A 20,504-nucleotide genomic window follows, 5' to 3' on the forward strand; every position below is an offset into this window, starting at 1 on the left:
AGCAATAATGTTGTTTAAATTTATCTTTGGCGAGAATTAATCTATCTTATAAGTAAAGAGGAATACCACTATATCGTAATACTAAAGTGACTATAACTTTTAGATTGTTAATTCCTAGTTCTTAATGTTATTATCCTTAGATTTCTTGTACCATCATTACTTGTAATCGCATGAATACAATCACAATATTATTATTATTATTATTATTATTATTATTATTATTATTATTATTATTATTATACATGCTTGATAAGTTCGCACTACTACAATATTAGTTTTAGGTGTCGGATGATGGTGTCGGTTTAATAAGCCATTATGTCGGATAAAAGATATCTGACACATCATTCAGTTAATGTCAGATAACAATAAAATCTTGTAGGTTATATCCGCCAGTATTTTTGAATTTTTTTTAAATAAATATTTTTAACATATTCTGGCGGTTTTTAGTTAATGGTAACGGTTATAACCAATATAAATTGACTATTTTATTATTTTAGTTTCTAAATGTTATTATTTTAGTATTCTAGCGGTTATAACCAACATAAATTTATTTTTAACATATTTTGGCAGTTTTTAGTTAATTGTGGCGATTATAACCGACATAAATTGACTATTTTATTATTTTAGTTTCTGGCGTTTATTATTTTAGTATTATGACGGTTATAACCAATATAAATTGGCTATTTTATTATTTTAAAATGTTATGTTGATTATAAATAAATAAACACATGATTTAAATATTTTAACAAACACTTAAAGAGTTAATGTTACACTTCCATTAAGTATAACATAAGATTTATCCACTAATGTAAATATTTTAAATTGAAGATCGAATTCATTCATTGCATTCTTATAGGGTCGAGGAGTGTAGTTCAAATCGGAGCTAAAATAACTGTTAAACTGTGATTTTTCGTTTATAACCATCGAAAACTTTTGTTCTGTTAGCTAATCTCTGAATGTTTGTTTTTTTTTGCGATTTTTTACGTATGCGATCTTAGAGTGTATACAAACAATTTTGACGGTTGGATCATTGAAAAACGTTTCGTAGAATGCGTATCGTATCAAAACGGTATATTAAACAAACACTTAAAGTTAATGTTATACTTCCCCATCAAGTACAAAATAAGTGTAAATATTTTAATTGAAGATCGAATTCATTCAATGCATTCTTGTAGGGTAGAGGAGTGTAGTTGTAAAAAATCATCAAAATCGGAGCTAAAGTAACCGTTAAATTGTGATTTTTCATTTATAACTGTTGAAAACTTTTGTTTTGTTACCTAATCTCTGAATGTTTGTTTTTTGTGATTTGTTACGTATGCGATCTTGGATTGTGTACAAACAAGTTTGACAGTTAGATCATTGAAAAAGTTTCGTAAAATGTGTATCACATCAAAATGGTAGATTAAATAAACACTTAAGAGTTAATGTTATACTTTCATTAAGTATAAAATAAGATTTTGTGGTATCCACTATTGTAAATATCTTAAATTGAAGATTGAATTCATTCATTGCATTCTTATAGGGTCGAGGAATGTAGTTGTAAAAAAATCATCAAAATCAGAGTTAAAATGACTGTTAAATTGTGATTTTTTGTTTATAACCGTCGAAAACTTTTGTTCCATTACCTAATCTCTGAATGTTTGTTTTTTGAGATTTTGTACGTATGCGATCTTGGAGTATGTACAAACAAGTTTGACGGTTGGATCGTTGAAAAACATTTCGTAGAATGTGTATCGCATCAAAACGGTAGATTAAACAAACACTTAAGAGTTAATATTATACTTCCCCATCAATTATAAAATAAGATTTTGTAATATCCACTAGTGTAAATATTTTAAATTGAAGATCAAATTCGTTCAATGCATTCTTATGGGGTCGAGGAGTGTAGCTGTAAAAAATCATCAAAATCATAGCTAAACTAACCGTTAAATTGTGATTTTTCATTTATAACTGTCGAAAACTTTTGTTTTGTTACCTAATATATGAATGTTTGTTTTTTGTGATTTTTTACGTATGCGATATCGGAGTGTGTACAAACAAGTTTGACAGTTAGATCATTGAAAAAAGTTTCGTATAATGTGTATCGCGTCAAAGCGGTATATTAAATAAACCCTTAAGAGTTAATGTTATGCTTCCATTAAGTATAAAATAAGATTTTGTGGTATCTACTAGTGTAAATATTTTAAATTGAAGATCAAATTTATTCATTACATTCTTATAAGGTCAAGGAGTGTAACTGTAAAAAATCATTAAAATCGAAGCTAAAATAACCGTTAAATTATGATTTTTCGTTTATAACCGTTGAAAACTTTTGTTCTATTACGTAATCTCTGAATGTTTGTTTTTACGATTTTTTACGTATGCAATCTCGGAGTGTGTAAAAATAAGTTTTTGGATTGTTGGAAAAAGTTTCGTAGAATACATATCGCATCAAAACGGTAGGTTAAACAAACACTTAGAGTTAATATTATACTTCCATCAAGTATAAAATAAGATTTTATGGTATCCACTAGTGTAAATATTTTAAATTGAAGATCGAATTCGTTCAATGCATTCTTATAGGGTCGAGGAGTGTAGCTGTAAAAAATCAAAAAAATTAGAGCTAAAATAACCGTTAAATTGTAATTTTTCGTTTATAACCGTCGAAAACTTTTGTTCTGTTACCTAATCTCTGAATTTTTTTTTTTTTGTGATTTTTTACGTATGCGATCTTATAGTATTTACAAATAAGTTTTACGGTTTGATCATTAAAACTAGTTTTGTAAAATGCATATCTCCGTTAAATTTGCCTAAATTTTTAAGTGGGAAAAGTAATTTGTGCTAAATTTTTATTTATGCTTTTAAAGTATTGATTAGACACTATTTAGTTTGTGTGATAGCATTTTCATTGTACAATTATTTTTTTGTTTCTTTATCGCATATTTTACATGAGTTATTATCTATTAAACCAAACAATTATTTATTTAAATTTTAAAATGTATTCTATTTAAATATATTTTATTTATTTATTTATTAAACCAAACAATTATTATTTTATTTTTTTTAAATCGTAACAAAATTATGGGGGGGAATTTAAAATTTTGGGAGGGAATTTTGGGGGGATTTTTGTCGCCATTTTTTTTTCTGTCGTTTATAACCAATATTAATGAAAATTTTCTGTCGGTTTTTATTTTAAAAAATGTTATCGTTAGTTTTAACCAACAGTAATGAAAATTTTAAAACCGACAATAATGAAAAATTTCCAAAATAAAACCCCTCCATCTCTTCCTTGTGTCGGTGCCTTCTCCCTTCCCCCTTCCTTCCCCCCTTTCTCCTTTCCTCATTTCCTTCTCCTTTTTATATTTTTTGTTGAGCATTCTCCCTTCTCCCGTTATGTGGTTTTTGGATTTTTTCTTTCTCTGATTCTTTGTGTCGTTGCTTCATCTGTTCTTTCTCCTCCCTTTTGCTCATTAGAATCTTTCATTGGGTAACACAGTTTGCATGCCGTAATTGTGTCTTTTCACTCAATTTTTACTGTCGTAGTCTTTTAAATGGTAATTTACTTTATGAGTTGATGTGGTCTTGAGAGATTATTATTTCTCATCTAAAGGTGTTGCTATAAAATTAAGGGTTAATTGGTCGACAAAAGCGTCACTAATAGTTTTTTTCTTCTCAATTCTCGTTTTATTCTGCTATTAGTATTCTGAATTACACTGTCTTACATTTCTCAATAATGTTACATAGGTTACGCGACAAAAGATTTATTCATTTTACCATCTGTATGCAACATATTTTAGTTTGACAGTTATGCGTTTTCACCCTGCACAGATGGGCATTGCTTCTGTTGTTCACCTATATGTTTTTCTTGCCAAACCTTATGAGATGATGGGAGATGTTTCCCTGGAACTGTCTCTGTTCTTGAAGACTATGCATCGGCTGACTGTCCTTTGGATCCGGAGGAGGTTAGGGACAATGAATGCCCCACAAAGCTACGCCTCCCCACTCCTAACATTGATGTCAAGAGCGGCATGACCATCAGAGAGTGTTCAGGACGTTTTCATTGGTGGTGGGGGATATGTAAGTATCTATTTAGTTGTACATTATGTCAAAAAACATTGGAACATAGCTTCTGTTGAAAGGGTTATTTTGATATATATTAAAACAACTAGTGTTACACTTTGGTATAGCCGATAAGATTTGCAGATTGATGTTGATATTGGATGTGCACTATAAGACATTGAAAACATGTGTAAATTGCAAAGGCTGCTAATTGATGTCTATGGTTAGGTGATAACTGTTTGCGGAAAAGAACAGATGCAAATGTTTCAGATTGAAACTATTTTTTTTTTTCCCTTCTCTAATATGTTTCAATATGTCCAACCATCTTTTGAACTGAAAGATAGTCGGTATCTACATGAAACCTGTTGATTGTGGGTCATGGTGTAGGCTTTTTTAGTTTGGGTTCTGAATCTGCTCTTTGCCTCGAATACAGATTGTGCAAGATGTGAAGTTCATAGTAACACAAGAGGAGAAGAATGCTCAACGAGGAGGAGAAGGGAGAATGCTCTCATGTCCTTTTTATATTTTTATTATTATTAATATATTTGTTGTCGGTTTTATCCGACAGAGAATGTTCTTACTTATTATTAATATATTCACTGTCGGTTATAGCTGACACAAGTTATGTTGGTTTTATATATTTTCTGTCGGTTTTATCTGACAGAGAATGGTCTTATTTATTCATTATTAATACATTCTCTGTTAGTTATATCCAACACAATTCCTATTGGTTTTAGAATATTTTATGTCCGAAAATTTATTTCCTGACTTTGGCAATTCTGTCACTTATTGTATCCGCCACTGCATCTATTTTCTGTCGGATTTTACTTAATATCCGATGGTAATATACATTTCTTGTTGGTTATCATAACGACACTAATACATGATTTCGCAGTAGCGTGTATACGCGACCTGAATTAAGGAAACAACCTTCTTGTTGGGACGTTGATGTGTATTATTTTGAGCACCAATAAATAAACACGAACATTAAATAAGAAAACGAACCAGGCATTAAATTTGAAATGCTCATGTGAAGCCGAGATTCCACCTCAAATAGCCAGGTTCCCACAAAAGGCACTATGATCAGTACTTCGACTTTGCAGTTTGCGTACTTGACCGGACAACCAAACGTAAAATTGTTAATAAGTGGAAATTTGCGTACTTACTTGACAACCAAACGTAAAATTATTAAATTGTTTTATCAACGTAAGAATTAAAAAATAAAGGAGGCAGCAGGTGAGAGTAAGACAATGATTGGTATGATACAGAAAGTTGGGTTCCGTCATAAAATCATTGTAATATATGAAGTAATTTAATTTATTTATAAGCGTATGCAAGATCTTTATTCTTATTAATGTGGAATTCATTCTCAACGGGATGATGTGAAGCATGTGTGGCTATTTGGCTTCACACGTGGGACAATCTGATACTATGAAGAAAGTTGGGGTTCTGCCATAAAACTAATTACCAATATGAGGAGTAACCCAACTTAAGCTCATGCAAGATCCCTCATTTCATCAATGTGATATTCATTCTCAGTGACAACTACTTAGTTTCAGTAGCGTCTCATACCAATAAAATAATAACGTGTAAGTTTTTATTGACGTTTTTATTTTTAATTTTGACATAAAATACCACGCCACAATGTCACATAGAAGAGTTGTTCACAGCAGGTGGAGGAGAAAATGTGCTTTTTACTGTAAAAAACGTCGGATCGTCTTCGATTGCATCGACGGAGAAATAAATAATTCCAACTCCGTACTACTAACTCCACGCTCTCTCCTTGCCCCTCTCTCTCTCTCCCCCTCTCTCTCTAACTAACACTTAACTTTCCCTCTCCCTTTTCAAGCAATCATGCAATCATCCATCCATGAACAAAAGCAAGCAAGAGGGTAGTTGTATGTTAGGCAGTTAGGCTCTTTCAATTTTAGTCTGGCGTCTGTCCCTCTCCGCTATATATTAATAAATAATTACAAACAATTTTCCTCTCCGTATTAATAAGTATTATCATCATCATCATAGGCTCATAGTTCATAGGGATCTTCTTTTCCAGTTGTTAGAGTTTCTTGCCTTCTCCGCCATCTCTTCCTCCTTTTCTCCTCCCCAGTAATATATATACACACACACACATACGTATATAACTGGGGAATATACTGGTTGTGTTGGTGTTTTGATTCTTCAAGTGTGTTTGTAAAAAAAAATATATATATATATATATATATATATATATATATAGTTTGGGTATATTGATTGTGGGAATTAAAACAGAGGAATTAATATGAATATGATGAAGAAGGAGAGTAGAGTGGTTTACCAGGCTGCAAAGGAAGTTGATCTTAGCGCAGGAAGCTCCCAAACCTACTTGCGAGCCAATGTCAAAGGTCCCTTCCCTTCCCTACCCCTTCTACTTGTATATATCTTCTTTCTTTTCTTTTCTAGCTACTTTAATTATGTTGTTTCTTTTTACTTTTAATTTTTTTTTTTATAATTTGTATATGATCATCGACTCGATATATCGTTTTAGACTGTCAAAGAAGCTGCAGGTTGTCTATTAATTATCAGTCTTCTCAAATTTGGTAATCACTGGATTAACACTGAAGAAAATCTCCAATGATTTTCTGTGCTTGATTTGCCTTAATCTACTGGTTCAAAGCATGTGCTTTAGTGAAATTTAGAAATTTTCGATTTGTGTAATGTAAATCTCATTTGCTCTGTAGCTCCTCGTGTGGCTGGATTTCTGGTCAAGGTGTTCGCATGGTTTTTGGAGTCCCGGATCTTTGGAACCTTGATCTTGTACATACTCAAAAGAGATAACCTAATTCATAAGGTACACACCCACTTTTTATATGTCTCTTGTTTTTTCCATTTATCTGGTGGCCTGGTAGGGGAAAAAACATGAAAGCGTTCTGTTGTCACAAGCAAATCCGCCCTCCTATCCAATAAACCGATTAAAATTGGATTGGATCAGTCAGTTTGGGCGGGTTGGATGTGTCACCGTTGTACTTCAGTATTAAGGTTCTTCTGTTTCCACCGAAATGCTTGCTCATTATATGCAACTCCCTAAAAGGAATTTGCACAACATTTTTGTAACGAAGGAGCCACTATATCTAGTTGATCACTGCACGCCCATCATCCGTTCTCAGTTGCTGACGATCTCTCTGAACTTTGCAGCTGGTCTCAAATGCTGAGATGGAGGAGGCACCTGTGTATGTTCCCATACATCCATTTGACGGTATGTACTCTTGACTTTATCTATGCCACTAAATCCCTCTGAAGTAGTCTGTCACTTTGCATCAAATGGGACTTTAATTATATGTATTATGTACATAATCTAATGTTAAGGTACCAAATTACTACTTACTCTTACAAATGAAATTTTAATCAGCTGTTACATAAGCTAAAGCTGGTTGGCAATGGAGTTACTGACCTAATCCCGCTGAGCGGAAATTGATTTTTTTGTGGAAAATAGCACTTGCATCCATTTCAACTTCACCCTCTGTTGTCTTAGATATGATTTTTACACAGTGATGAATTTCGTCTCATTTTGCAATTTGTAATGAGATTAGTTTTAAAATCTTGTTAATGCAGATGAAGAAGAACAAGATGTCAAACAAGTAGGGGCTGATTTGTCTCCACCCGAACTAGTTCAGCAGGCAACGGAATGTCTGCCTCAGTCCTTAGGAAAGAGTCAAAAGACATTTAATGGTTTAAACACCTCTTTTCGTTATTGGACAATATCGGATTATTCAAGAGCCTATACCTCTGGAGATGTAACTCCTCGAACAGTACGTAATATTTTTGCCACTGTTCTTTTCTTCTTTCAATACTCTCTGCATACTTCATATACTGTTTTCATAGTTATTTGTGTTGATCAGAGCCAAAGGCCAAAGAGATTAGCGCTTATTCACTTTTTCTTTTGTTTCGACTCAGTGTTTATGTTTCCTAGTTATAAATCCCCAACTACAATGAAAAATAAAACGTATTCTGTACTTCCATACCCTCATAGGCCTTTTGTCTGCTATTTCTTCAGGTTGTGGAGCGCCTTATAGCTGCCATCCGTGAATCTTCTACTCCGTCATTTCAGATGTCATTTTTTATCAACTACGATGCTGAAGATATTTTAAAGCAAGCAACTGAATCCACTCTTCGGTATGAACGAGGTACTTGTGGAGACTTAATTGTATTCTTGAGGACATGGTAATACACCAGCATTTGCGGTCGAATTGAGAATTTTTTTACTACTCACCTTGTAATGAAATGCATTTCTACACTGATTTTCATCTCTCTCTCTCTCTCTCTCTCTCTCTCTCTCTCTCTCAAACTGGGAAGTTTCAGTCGCAGATACTTAAAAATCAAGACTCCTCGGTTTTGAAAGCATGTTAAACTTTGGTGGTTTTTCCAAGTCGTATGGGCCAACTATTGTTTCTTATTCCCTGCCAAATCCTGCTACACACTCTTATATCATCCGTATTACGCTTCCTTTCCAGGAGTGCCTATTTCAGCTCTGGATGGGGTACCAATTGCAATCAAGGATGAAATAGATTGCTTACCGTATCCCACTACAGGTAACTTACGTTTCAGGTTTTCCGTTGACAGGACAATTCATGTCAGCCAACATTCATATTGTACACACTATAATCATGGTCTCCTTAGTTCAAATTTAAATAACAGTTTCACAATCTGAAAACCGATTACTAGGAGGTACAAAATGGCTGCACAAACTAAGACCTTGCACAGATGATGCATGCTGTGTTAAGTGCCTCAGATTATGTGGTGCAATAATTGTTGGGAAAACCAATATGCATGAACTTGGAGCTGGAACAAGTGGAATAAATCCCCACTACGGGTAAGATCGATCTAATACTCCACATTATATTACCAGAGAGAATTCTTCCTATCCTATAGAGGTCTTCCAAATTTATCAAAATATCTGTTTTGTTCTGAGTCAATATCAACTGAGATACTAGACTCCATGCCCTAATTGCCGGAAAAATATTGCTGTCATTTTCTTTTCTCAGTTAGTTCTGTGATCTCTCAACTGTTATCAGCATGTTTATTTGAAGTCTGCTGTACTGTAGGGCGACCAGAAATCCATATGATCGCAGCAAGATAGCTGGAGGCTCTTCTAGTGGATCTGCTGCAGTGGTGGCTTCCGGATTATGCCCAGTTGCTCTTGGTGTTGATGGAGGAGGTAACTTATTTCTCTCATGGAAGAAGTTCATGTTGTAATATAATTTTCATTTATCACATTAATTATCATCGATAACGTCATTTTAATAACGTTGTGAGAGAAGAGCAAAAGGGTCCATTTTTAGGTAGAACCAGAAGGTGAAAGGAGAGCAGAGTTAACACAATGGAGTAGGGAAATTTGGAAAACTTATGTCCTCATGCCTGCATGTGTGTGTGTGTGTGTGTTGGAGATAAATACGTATCGTGCAGGAACTGAACAGTGTATTTCATTTGTAACATATGATTAGGATCTGTACGGCTGCCTGCATCTCTTTGCGGTGTTGTTGGTTTTAAACCAACCTTTGGGCGAGTACTTCATTCGGGGTAAATTAGTTGTTCAACATTCATCTAGTACTCTCTCTTGTTTCATTTGTTTGAAGGTTTATTACCATCATTCCATACTGATTTGGTTTTTTTATTTTTTTTTAGCGTTCTTCCTCTAAATTGGACGGTTGGGATGGTTGGAATACTAGCAGGCACTATTGAGGATGCATTTATAGTGTAAGTAATGCTCTTTTTCTATGTGTTTGTAGAGGCCTTTTATGATATTGAGGTTACAGCTCTTTCATTTCACGATCTGCAGCTATGCAGCTATTAGTGCGCGACTTCCGCCACATCAACCTACTGTATCTGTAAGAATGATGTTCTGCATATTGATTAAAGCTATTCGTTACCATATACGTCTTTTCCTGTTGTGAACTTAGTATCGGATAATTGGCATTTGCTTTAAGTATCCAATTTCAGACTCATTGTTTTCGCAGCAGTCTTAGCATTCACCTTTGCTTACCTTAGTTGTTTTTCTTTCCATGCTTGTGATTTTTGATTGAAAATGTTCCGGCAGCCCAAAGTATATTTTCCGCTGTTGAACCCAACAAAGCCTATATCCGGTATAAAATTGGCAAAGTACGGAGAGGTAAGTGACCAGCAGTTTCTCTACCTTATCACATATATGATGAAAAATTACATTTCAAAGATAAATGATAGCTCGTTTTTATGTATTAAATGAGTTCTCGCTAACATTCAGTTATTTGATTGTCAAAACCACTAATTGGCTCAATTAGTGGTTTAATGATTGCAGTGATGATATCAGAGAATGCTGTTCTAATGCCCTGGACAGGCTTCACAAGCAATACGGATGGAAGGTACTCGCTGTCAATTGCTTGCTTCAGAAGCACTGTGAAAACTTGTTCCATGATTACTACATAGTCAATACAGGAGCTGCTATCGATTACTTTCTAATTTTTTTGATTTTCTTCTTCTTCATCTGTAGACTGTAGAGGTGACCGTACCAGAGATAGAGGTGATGCGCCTGGCACATTATACAACAATCGGATCTGAGTGTACCGCTTCGCTTAGTAATTCTCTGGAAAATCTGTACGTTGTTGACCACCATGGTTTTCTCTCAACTCTCCTTTTCTAACAGACAAGAAATCCAAAATGCTGACATAACAAACTCATAAAAATAGGGATTACAAAGAGTTGGGATGGGATGTAAGGGTAGCACTTGCGGTCTACGGTTCCTTCAGCAGTAAAGAGTATATAAAGGCTCAAAGAATCAGGTAATCTTTGGAATATATCGTGAACTGCTAAATCAAACCTCAAACGCGTAATTTACGTCCCATATATTCATTTAAGAAGTGTTCTGTATATCCACAGGAACCGGCAGATGCAGTTTCACATGAATATATTTGCTCATGCAGATGTGATTGTTTCTCCGACAACAGGGTAACAGACTGATTTTATGAGATAACACATGAAACATCAGATGACATTTTGAAACATGTGTTTTCGATTGAATCTAATTACGGACATAACAGGGTAACTGCCTACTCGATTTTCGATGATGCTCTACAAACCGGCGAGCTTGACTACATAAATGGAGGTATGAACGAATCTACACGCCCAGAGTCACAGATCCGCTACTTAAATCAGCACCATCGATCAACTGCTTTCATGTTTTGATAACATCAGTGGAGTGATGTGATTACAAAAACGCTTACAACGGAATCTAATCAGTTTTCATTTACGCAGCTGCGCTTGTTCGATACTCGATAGCAGGAAACTTTCTGGGGCTACCGGCAGTGAGTGTTCCGGTATGCATGCATGCACGCATCATCTCGTCATTACCATACCCAAGCTTTTAATTACTTGAGATTAATATTAAGTAGATAATTTTTGTGTGTTTGTGTTTTGTTTCCTTGATAGGTTGGATACGACAGAGCAGGGCTGCCAATTGGTCTGCAACTGATAGGGAAGCCATGGTCTGAGGCAACGCTTATTCACATAGCCTTTGCGCTGCAGGAACTGTATGTCTCTGAGTACAGAGAGCCGGAAGTTTACTACGATGTGCTGAACCAACAAAAATAATTAAGTTTTGTAATTAAGGAAGAGTTGGCAGGTAATTAGCAGCAGATTGTTCAATTTGTAATGGTAATTTACACACCATTGACACCAAGACCAAATCGTATTGATAAATAGTGAGTGTTTGTGTGTTTATAATTATGAATTAAGTTAATAAAATGAGAACCATTCGTGTGTGTTTCGAAGAAAAAGGTGGAAGAAATTCTATATTTTCTTTGTTTGAAGTCTTTACAAAATATATGAAATTTCAAGTTTATTTTACCGTCGAGGGACGACATATATGTTAAAACATGGTAAAAAAGAAGGAAAGGAAAAAAGATAGTCCGACCTACCGGATTCGAACCAGTGACCTAAGGATTTCTGTTATATTACAACTACAGTCCTCCGCTCTACCAACTGAGCTAAGGTCGGTTTGATGTTGAGGAGCAAGGATGTTACTTATTACCCTTATATCAAGAATATTGATAACTGAAATAGTGTTGGTTCGTTTCCCACCCATCATAATTAGAAATTAGGGGTGATTTGACCCAAAAAAAAAAAAAAAAAAAAGGAATTAGGGGTGATTTTCAAAAAATTGGATAAAAAATAGCGAAATAGCGCTTTCAATTTTTGTTTCAAATTTTAAAATCAGATTACTTTTCAATTTGGAATCTGAATAATTCTTGAAAATTTTAAAACTTAATTCCAAAATTCATATATTTTACAAGTATTTGAATATCATGGCATTTGATACATTCCGATGTATAAATTCATTGAGTTTATGGTATAACATCTCTCTCTCTCCGAAAGAAAAAACCCTAGCTTTTGTCGCTGACGCTAATCTCAGCAACTCCCTAACTATGATGGGTGGTTCCTTTATATTTCTTTAGTCTTTATCTATCTTCTTTGCTTTGACATTTTGGTGCCCTTATCTGAGCTTTTGTCACACCTTAATCACGAGCTCGTCACAAATCCATGCTTTATACCCTTTTTTACTCAGTTGTCAATTCTTGTCTCAAAGTCTTCAACTATGACCCCCTAACTTTGGCCCATCACGTCTCTCCTCAGCTGCACACTATAGTGTTGCGGTTTTAAAGTCGCATTTTGTACTATTTGATAAGATTATGACTGCACAAGTAGCTCCCTCACTTCTATTTTTCGTTCATCCAGTTATTCTGTTGGTTCGTTTTGTATCGTTTGGTACATGGGACGGGATGGAATAGAGTGGGACGAGGAGTTCCGTCCCATATTTGGTGCGTCTAAAACGGGTGGAACGCGCTGTTCACAAAACGATTTTTGGGTGAATTTTCGTTCTGCGTCACCCCCTGGAACGACTCGTTTCACATCCGTGGAACACAAAATTATAACATTTTAAGACCAAAATGCCCCTCTCCCATTGTCTCTTTCCTCAGATCTTAACCTCTCCGTCTCTTTCCTCCTCGCTTCCATCCGAGCCCTAGTTTTCCACGGCATCTCTCAATATTCAAAAAATGGGGAAGCCATCCAAAGGCAAGAAATCTAAGAATTTGGGGAAGGGAATGGTCACCCCTGTCCAAATCGCCTTCATCGTTGACCGATACCTCTGCGACAACAACTACTTGGTAACCCGCTCTCTTTTCAAAACCGAAGCTTCATCCCTCATCGCCAAATCGCTGATTCGAGAGGTACCTGCTTGGTTTTTCCTGACGATTTGTTCAAAATCGGTTTGAAAGATTTCTTATTTGTCTGATTTGAATTTGGGTTTTTCTGTTTTTTGTAGGTGCCAAAGAGTTTGCTGACCGTGATGAACACTTACAATGTCGGTGAAAGCCTCGTAGTCTCTGCACCTTCGGCTATGGCTCCGTAGTCATTTAATCTTTTGATTCCGTTTCGTCCAACGCGTACCAAACGCAAAACGAAACAACCATTATGTTCCGTCTTGCGCGTACCAAACATTCCGTCCTTTCCCGTCTCATCCTGTATGCGTACCAAACAGCACCTTTCTTAACGGTGGCCTTGCTTGAGTGTCATGTGGTTTTAAAGTGCATTTTGCACTATTTGATAAGATTATGACCGCACAAGTAGCTCTCCCTCTCATCCAATCGTTCTGTTGATTCGTTTTCTTTAACCGTGGCCTTGCAATGGCGGCCCAACTGATTTGGTGGAGGTGGTTGCCTTCAGTCTCCAAATTTAAGAAACCGATCAGCTAGAACATACTTCTCCAACTGTTTACCTAACGATTATATACCAATATTCAAATCCAAGTTCTAGACGCGAGGTGATTTCAATTATTTTGGACTACGAATTTAACACAAGTAATCGTAATAATCATCAGTGTACAGTGTTTTCCCACTGCTGGAACAATTTTCCCAGCAACCAAACAGAAATCACATAACAAAAAATTACCAGGAAAACAAAAAGGGATCCATAAAATAGAATTGAAGACAAAGCCTTACTAACAAATCGAACTTATATTACTTGAAAGTAAAGGTACAAATTACATCAATACTAAATGCTACAATGAGAAACAATTAACCCTAATTCCCAAAATATCGACATGAAATTCCCGATTTAACCCCCGAAACCGTAGAGGGTCCTTCCTTGCCTCTTGAGAGCATACACCACATCCATGGCGGTCACAGTCTTCCTCCTGGCGTGCTCGGTGTAAGTCACGGCATCACGAATCACGTTCTCCAGAAAGATCTTGAGCACTCCTCTGGTCTCCTCGTAGATCAGACCGCTGATACGCTTCACGCCACCTCTACGAGCGAGACGCCGAATCGCAGGCTTGGTGATACCCTGGATGTTGTCCCTCAGAACCTTCCGATGTCGTTTCGCCCCTCCCTTGCCTAAGCCCTTGCCTCCCTTCCCTCGGCCTGTCATTTTCTCGGGAAAATATTTTGGTTGAGAAAGTTTGATCTTTGGTGGGGTGGTTGCGGTTTTGGGTATTTAAATTGTTGGGGGGTTGGGGTTTTGGAACTTTGAAAGGTTGGCGGGGTTGATGTTGGCCGTTGGATGCAGGTGCTCATCGAGGGCTTGAGAGCATCGATCCGCGTCATGTTGTGAAAGTGGATTTCTGTCGTTGATGGTGTGTAAATCTACGGTTGAGAGCGGTTAGACTTTGGTATGGCACGGATTGTGCTTTTTAGCGTTAGTTGGCTTGGCAGCGTTTGAGAGGCGAGCCCAAGAGCGCAGAAGGATTTGGGGTTTGAAATTTGAGTTTTATATTTTTAGTTTTTTTAATTAATCGCACTACGCGATTTTGGTCATTTTCAATATTTGAATTAAATTTTTTAATTTTTAACTGAGATAATTTAAATTTTAATTAAGATATGTTCCATTTAATTATATTCAATCTTAGCTTTTAAATTTAATGTAGTTAAAATATTAAAATAATTTAAATTTTAAGTTTTAATTTAAAACTTATTTTAAACCCAACTATTGAAAAATAATTGAATTAGTTTGTTTTTTATTTTTTTTATTTTAATGAACAATATTATCTACCTTAAGGGAGAGGGGTTGACTTTGTCTCGCAATAGGTTAGCAATAATCTAGTTTAAATTCGTTTTTGGCGAGAATCGAACCTAAAACCCTTACTTACCAGTAGACCATAGTATTAAATGGAAAGTTAGTTTAAAACCTAAATTTTGATAGGCAGGCCTTTTAACCTTGACCTAAATTGTAGGTTAAATTAGCCCAAATTTTAAGTTTTAACCCTTAACTTATTTTATGTCTAACTTTTAGAGAAAAATTGGGTTGGTTTAATATCTAAATTAAGTTCTATCCCAATGATTTGAGATGGTCTTAGACCAGATATGGCTTCACTTTTATGGTGATTTTGCTTCACCCTTTGGTGGTGACCTGGGCTTCGCATTCGTCTTGAAGCAAAGAGTCGGTTACCGGACTGGTTTTCTGTTCTCTCCAGATGGTCTCCCTGCTTCACTTGCTGCAAGTTTGTTTTTTTTTTTTCGTTGGTTTTCCCAGAAATTGTTTCAGCCTTTTTACTATCTGCAGTAGTTTTTCTTTAGTTTGCTTCGGCTAGCGTTCGTACTTCATCTGTACCCTTTTTAATGAAGTTTCATGCTTCAGAAAGCAAAGCACAAAGCCCGTTTTCGGGCTCGCTCACATTGAGTGCATAACAAAAGGAACTAGCTTCATAAATATGTACATTGTGCGCAATGACAACTGCAAAAACATGTGCAAAGAGAAGATGTACCATGCCTTGCCTGCACACTTGTACCAACTCACATGCCCATGAGGACAAGAAGATCCTCGGCCCCTACGTCCCTCCGATCCTTTGCAGCCTTCCCCCGGAAAGCTTCCTTTGCAAGTTTCTTCTTTTTGTCTTGCAACTCTAGTATCCTCTCTTCAATGCTGTCTCGAGCAACAATCCTCACAATCTTCACATCTTCCTTCTGCCCAATCCGGTGAACGCGATCCATAGCCTGTTCCTCAACTGCTGGGTTCCACCATGGCTCCAACAAATACACTCTACTTGCAGCTGTAAGGTTTATACCTGTTCCTGAAGCCCTGAGACTTGCAAGCAAAATCGTGGGCGCATCTTGTCCCGTCATCCTAAATTCTTTGATTACTTGTGCCCTTTTCTTTGCATTCATGGACCCATCTAACCGCAAAGTCTTAAAACCAGCTGATTTGAGTGGCTCTTCAAGATATATCAGCATCTTTCGGAACTGGGAAAACACTACTGATTTCGTAAGTGGGTTTTGCTCCCTCGATGCAACAAGAAGTTTTAAGAGAGCATTTACTTTTGAAGACACGGTTGTTTTCGAGGATGCTGTGTTGTCACTGTCAGAAGCTGTTTGAGGGGCTGAGAACAGATCGGAATGTGATAAAGCATGGCGGCAAAGGGGACAGCAGGGCTTTGTGCGCTGAAGGGTTTTCAGAATACAAGCTTGGCAAAAAATGTGAGCACAACAAGTAATAACAATATCCGTTGGCGGAGAAATGCAAATAGGACAATCAAAATCTTCACCGTCTTGCAGCACCTCAACAATCTTTTTCAGCAGCTCAGGGTTCTTGGACGCATCTGCGTAGAATTAAGTACAGAATAACATAACATGTGAAACAGAAATTTGATATTAACTCAGAACATTGCACTAAAAGAATTATGTTACTTGATACCAAAATGCATATTCCCAAGATACTTGATTAGTAGCTGAACATATCAACATTGAGCTCCTATTCGAACTCGTCATACATACTTATATCTGAAAGGTATATGATATCTAATAGGATTACAGGAAACAAATAATATGGTGGCATATGCACAGGTGAGCGTCATTCATTACAATAAAAATTTACTAAGTCACATGACACTATAAAAATTGAGCAGCAGCAGCTCAAAGTACTAATAAATTTGAATAATAAATCTAAAAATCAAACACAGACACCAGTTTCCAAAGGGTATGGCGGAAACATAATCCTAAGAAGAGAGTTGGACGTGAAATTCAGTAGCTACCAATTTGGGAAAGCGAGTGTACAAGTACTGAACAGAGGGTGAATCCAAGAAGGTAAATAAGTAGAACAGAATCCTGACAAACTTAAATAAGGTTGACTGATGAAAAAAAAATTATGACTGAGAGAACTGTAAATAAATATAGCAGTGAAAGGGTTCCATTGAGCCAAAGATACTACGCATGTGAGTGAAGTTGCATAGAGCAAATATAAACAAGATGCACAATTATAACACCCTTTCAAATACCTTCAATATTGTTCGAAGGGAGAAGTGATTTGAGATCAGAAGGGCACAATGCCACATCAGTACAGATCTGCCGAAGTCGTAAGATGATGCTAAGTACAGTGGAATAGTTGCGCATTACACTATCAGCATCAATGTAACTCCTCACAACACTCTTTGCTTCTCCTTCCATCTGATCATACAGTTCACGTTCTTCACCAGAGAGTTCCACGTAACAAGTCTCTAAAGTTTTAGGAGGTAATCCAATCAGCCCTTTGTCTTTTATTCTTCGCAAAGAAATGGTTTCCATTAGAACCTGAACTATCACAAAACGTATTAGGAACTTGGATTTTTGGAAAAAAAATAAAAAATAAGACAGATAACATGATTGATTCTGTCTAACTAATTTTCGGTCAACTGTTAAATAATAGGGGGAAAAAAAAGTAAGAAATAAAGCACCAAAAGTTATGTATAAAAATTAAATCCAAGGACTATTAAGGTATTTGATTACCTTTATAAAGAAAACAAAGTCTTGGAGGTAAATCATGGATCAACCATGTCATCAAACATATCTTTCTGATCATCTAGTACTTATTTCAAAGGAAAGAAATTTGCTATCCCAGACCCCTAATAACAAATTGAAGGTATGCGGGTGAGCGGCCTAATGAAGTTTGGTTATATTAGTTAATGAGATACTAAAGTTCATTTGCTAAAGAACAATTCAAGTAACTCATCTTGACTTCAATCTGGATGCCATATTTTGGGGTCTAGAGCGAAACCAAATCTTACCAAAAGCTTTTAATAAAAATTAAAACAAAAAGTGAAATAAAATACAATGTCAAGAACATTCAAAACAGAACCCAGGCACACTTCAGAAGTCAGATACACATCCACATTAGACCTTGTATAATATGTGGGAAGAGAACATAAATAACGTAAGGATGAGTCTCAAGTAGAAAGAAAATAATAATAATTATCTATTATGTTCAAATCTTGTCCCAGCACAAGGAGAGAACCGCATGTAATGCAAACTTCCATTGCCTGCATCTGTTTATAGTCTATAACAAAAAACAAATAGAAAATAAAGGTAGAATGGAATTACCTGCAGCCGTAAGAGCCCTTTTTGGTTGCCATGAGCAAGTGGGCGCTGCACCAAGCTTTGCCAGTAGCTCTTAATTGAAAAAGGCTCAAACCGCAAAAATGCCATCAAAGAAAACAAATCAAATGAGCTATTCTGGATGGGTGTTCCAGTAACCGCCCACCTTCGCTTAGCCTTCAAACTAGTAACAGCTTGACTTTGTTGAGCATTAACATTCTTAATCATGTGTGCCTCATCCAAAATCACCCTCCACCACTCAATCTCTTTAACAGGGGATTCCGTCCAAGAATTTTCAGTAGCCAAAATACTATATGTAGTCAACACCATATCATACTCCTTAAGCTCCTCAGCATTGCTAGTCCGCTCTCCGTAGTACATATACACCTTCAGTCTACCCGGCCTAGTGTGTTCTCCTAGTTGTGTTACCCAAGTCGAAAATACAGAAGGTGGGCACACAACTAATGTTGTCTTGGTACTACAATACCCCAAAGACTTATCATCTACACTTAAACATTTTTCTTCCACGTTGCTGCCAGCACTGGCATCCTCAGTTTTGCGTTTTTTCAATGACCCGGTACCTTTTTTACTTGGGGCACCCCTCTTACCCTTCTTACCAAAAGAAACAGACAAAGACTCATCCTCACCCATTTTGTTATCATCTAGTACGCTTACATCTGAACTACCATATTTATCAAACGCAATCAAAGACAGCAAAGTTAAAGTCTTACCCAACCCCATATCGTCCGCGAAAATCCCACCTCTTAGAGGCTCCGGTCGCTTATCAGTGTGGTAATTGGTCAAGACATTCAAAAAAGAACCACCTTTCTCTTCCCAAAAGGGAGGCAAGTCACCAGAATTTTCTCTATGCACCAACCAACCCAAGCCTTCTTTCTGGTGAACAAACAGCTCTGATTTGATCACTTGTTTTGGAGGTTCCAATGCTTGTAAGGCACCCTTTCTGCTCGCACTCTCCTCCACCAGCTTGAAAATCTCATCTACACTCTTGGAACCCCTCTCAGCCTTCTTCTCCTTGACAACCACTGACTCGGATAGAGTGAAAGACGCATCGGAATCGGAAATCAGCTGCAACCCAGATTGCAAAATTGCTGATTTCGCAGAGGAAAAGGCTTCAAACCTTGCAAAGATGTGAACTTGGCAAGGAATCTTGAACCTGTTGGGCTTAGAGCGCATATTGGGCACAATGCCTTCGACGGAAATCAAATTCGAGTCGATCAGGGGGGCAAGGACGGCGGCAACGGAGCGTTCGATGTGACCCACCTGACGCGTTTCGGTATTAAGGACTTTGATGGCGTTGGAATCGTAGGGATTGAGGGGTTCGCGGACAAGACCCACCATTTCTCGGCCACTGATGGTGCCTGAATAGTATTGAATTCCGACGATGCTGGCGATGACGAAGCCGAGCATGTAGGTGTCCGAGGAAGAAGAGAGAGACTGCGAGTCTTGGTCCTGGGAAGAAAGAGCGGCAAAGTCATCGGCGTCGGGCGGAGGGTCTTGCCACTGATCGAGGGACATGAAGAGTTTTACGGGATCTTCTTCCTCCATTGCTTTGATGTGATTTCTTTCTACAATTTGGATGATGAATGGCGGTTTAGAGTCTAGACTCCCTAGAGTTTTCGGTTGAGGAGAGAGAGAGAGTGGGGAAGGAGTCGGTGCGTCGGCTTCTGATTCGGTGTCGCAATCGTATATGAAGGTGATTGAAACTTTGGATGGCATCCAAAGGAGGGGTGCGGTTCAAAGAGAAAATGACACGCACCATTTAGAGCCAAGACTGTCCAAACACCCGTTACTCGGCTTCAAATGGGTAGACACGTTAAAGCATCATCTCCGATATAGAACACGAAACATCTGAATGCAGAAATGCATGGGCGCAGAGCTTAACAGGTCGGTACGTGCCGACACTCCCATGAAATGCAATTCATTTCAGAAATATCACATTTGATTTCACATGTTTATATTTCGCATTTTTTAACTTTCTGTTTCCCTCGCATGTTAAAAGACTGTATTCCTCTGTCAACGAGAGTTGATTCAGTTGGTAAGAACGTGTGGGGATGATTTGGTTTAATTGGTAAGGACGTACTTGTGAGGATGAGTTTAACTTCA

The 20,504-nt window shown here is 36.9% G+C and overlaps 3 protein-coding genes and 1 non-coding gene across 5 annotated transcripts; 1 reads left to right on the forward strand and 3 right to left on the reverse strand.

Annotated features, from left to right (window-relative positions):
* The first annotated feature begins 5,897 nt into the window (after positions 1-5,897).
* Positions 5,898-11,804, forward strand: LOC137715965 (fatty acid amide hydrolase-like). 2 transcript variants are annotated; one of them, XM_068455337.1, is made up of 19 exons: positions 5,898-6,419; positions 6,756-6,865; positions 7,210-7,270; positions 7,627-7,823; positions 8,069-8,198; positions 8,526-8,603; positions 8,710-8,884; positions 9,117-9,229; positions 9,516-9,591; positions 9,697-9,768; positions 9,851-9,899; positions 10,109-10,180; positions 10,329-10,409; positions 10,538-10,641; positions 10,734-10,826; positions 10,924-10,992; positions 11,085-11,149; positions 11,299-11,360; positions 11,473-11,804. In XM_068455337.1, the coding sequence occupies exons 1-19, from the start codon at positions 6,317-6,319 to the stop codon at positions 11,632-11,634; spliced, it is 1,872 nt and encodes a 623-aa protein (XP_068311438.1). In that variant the 5' UTR covers positions 5,898-6,316; the 3' UTR covers positions 11,635-11,804. The 2 variants fall into 2 exon arrangements, with proteins under 2 accessions (XP_068311438.1, XP_068311448.1); XM_068455347.1 differs by having other exon boundaries at positions 5,901-6,419; positions 8,737-8,884.
* Positions 11,805-11,950: 146 nt separating this feature from the next.
* On the reverse strand, positions 11,951-12,039 carry TRNAY-GUA (transfer RNA tyrosine (anticodon GUA)). Its single transcript is given in 2 exon segments — positions 11,951-11,986; positions 12,003-12,039. It is a non-coding gene; the product is annotated as a tRNA-Tyr (tRNA).
* Positions 12,040-14,042: 2,003 nt separating this feature from the next.
* On the reverse strand, positions 14,043-14,511 carry LOC137715976 (histone H4-like). The gene has a single exon (XM_068455358.1). It carries the CDS (start codon positions 14,467-14,469, stop codon positions 14,158-14,160), a length of 312 nt encoding a protein of 103 aa, XP_068311459.1. The 5' UTR covers positions 14,470-14,511; the 3' UTR covers positions 14,043-14,157.
* Positions 14,512-15,699: 1,188 nt separating this feature from the next.
* On the reverse strand, positions 15,700-20,485 carry LOC137715984 (putative SWI/SNF-related matrix-associated actin-dependent regulator of chromatin subfamily A member 3-like 1). The gene is made up of 3 exons (XM_068455371.1): positions 18,387-20,485; positions 17,309-17,600; positions 15,700-16,633 (listed from the first exon to the last, which is right to left on the reverse strand). The coding sequence occupies exons 1-3, from the start codon at positions 20,115-20,117 to the stop codon at positions 15,831-15,833; spliced, it is 2,826 nt and encodes a 941-aa protein (XP_068311472.1). The 5' UTR covers positions 20,118-20,485; the 3' UTR covers positions 15,700-15,830.
* Positions 20,486-20,504: the final 19 nt, after the last annotated feature.

The sequence above is a fragment of the Pyrus communis genome, chromosome 1 (genome assembly GCF_963583255.1).
Source record: "Pyrus communis chromosome 1, drPyrComm1.1, whole genome shotgun sequence".
Taxonomy (NCBI): domain Eukaryota; kingdom Viridiplantae; phylum Streptophyta; class Magnoliopsida; order Rosales; family Rosaceae; genus Pyrus; species Pyrus communis.

Coding starts and splice junctions, on each gene's coding strand:
- LOC137715965 (XM_068455337.1), top strand. CDS start 6,317: ATGAATATGATGAAGAAGGAGAGTAGAGTGGTTTACCAGGCTGCAAAG. Junction 10,181..10,328: donor AATTGGCAAAGTACGGAGAG/GTAAGTGACCAG, acceptor TGGCTCAATTAG/TGGTTTAATGATTGCAGTGA. Junction 10,410..10,537: donor ACAAGCAATACGGATGGAAG/GTACTCGCTGTC, acceptor CTTCATCTGTAG/ACTGTAGAGGTGACCGTACC.
- LOC137715976 (XM_068455358.1), bottom strand. CDS start 14,469: ATGACAGGCCGAGGGAAGGGAGGCAAGGGCTTAGGCAAGGGAGGGGCG.
- LOC137715984 (XM_068455371.1), bottom strand. CDS start 20,117: ATGCCATCCAAAGTTTCAATCACCTTCATATACGATTGCGACACCGAA. Junction 17,601..18,386: donor AAGGGCTCTTACGGCTGCAG/GTAATTCCATTC, acceptor GTGATAGTTCAG/GTTCTAATGGAAACCATTTC. Junction 16,634..17,308: donor CCCTTCGAACAATATTGAAG/GTATTTGAAAGG, acceptor AATTCTACGCAG/ATGCGTCCAAGAACCCTGAG.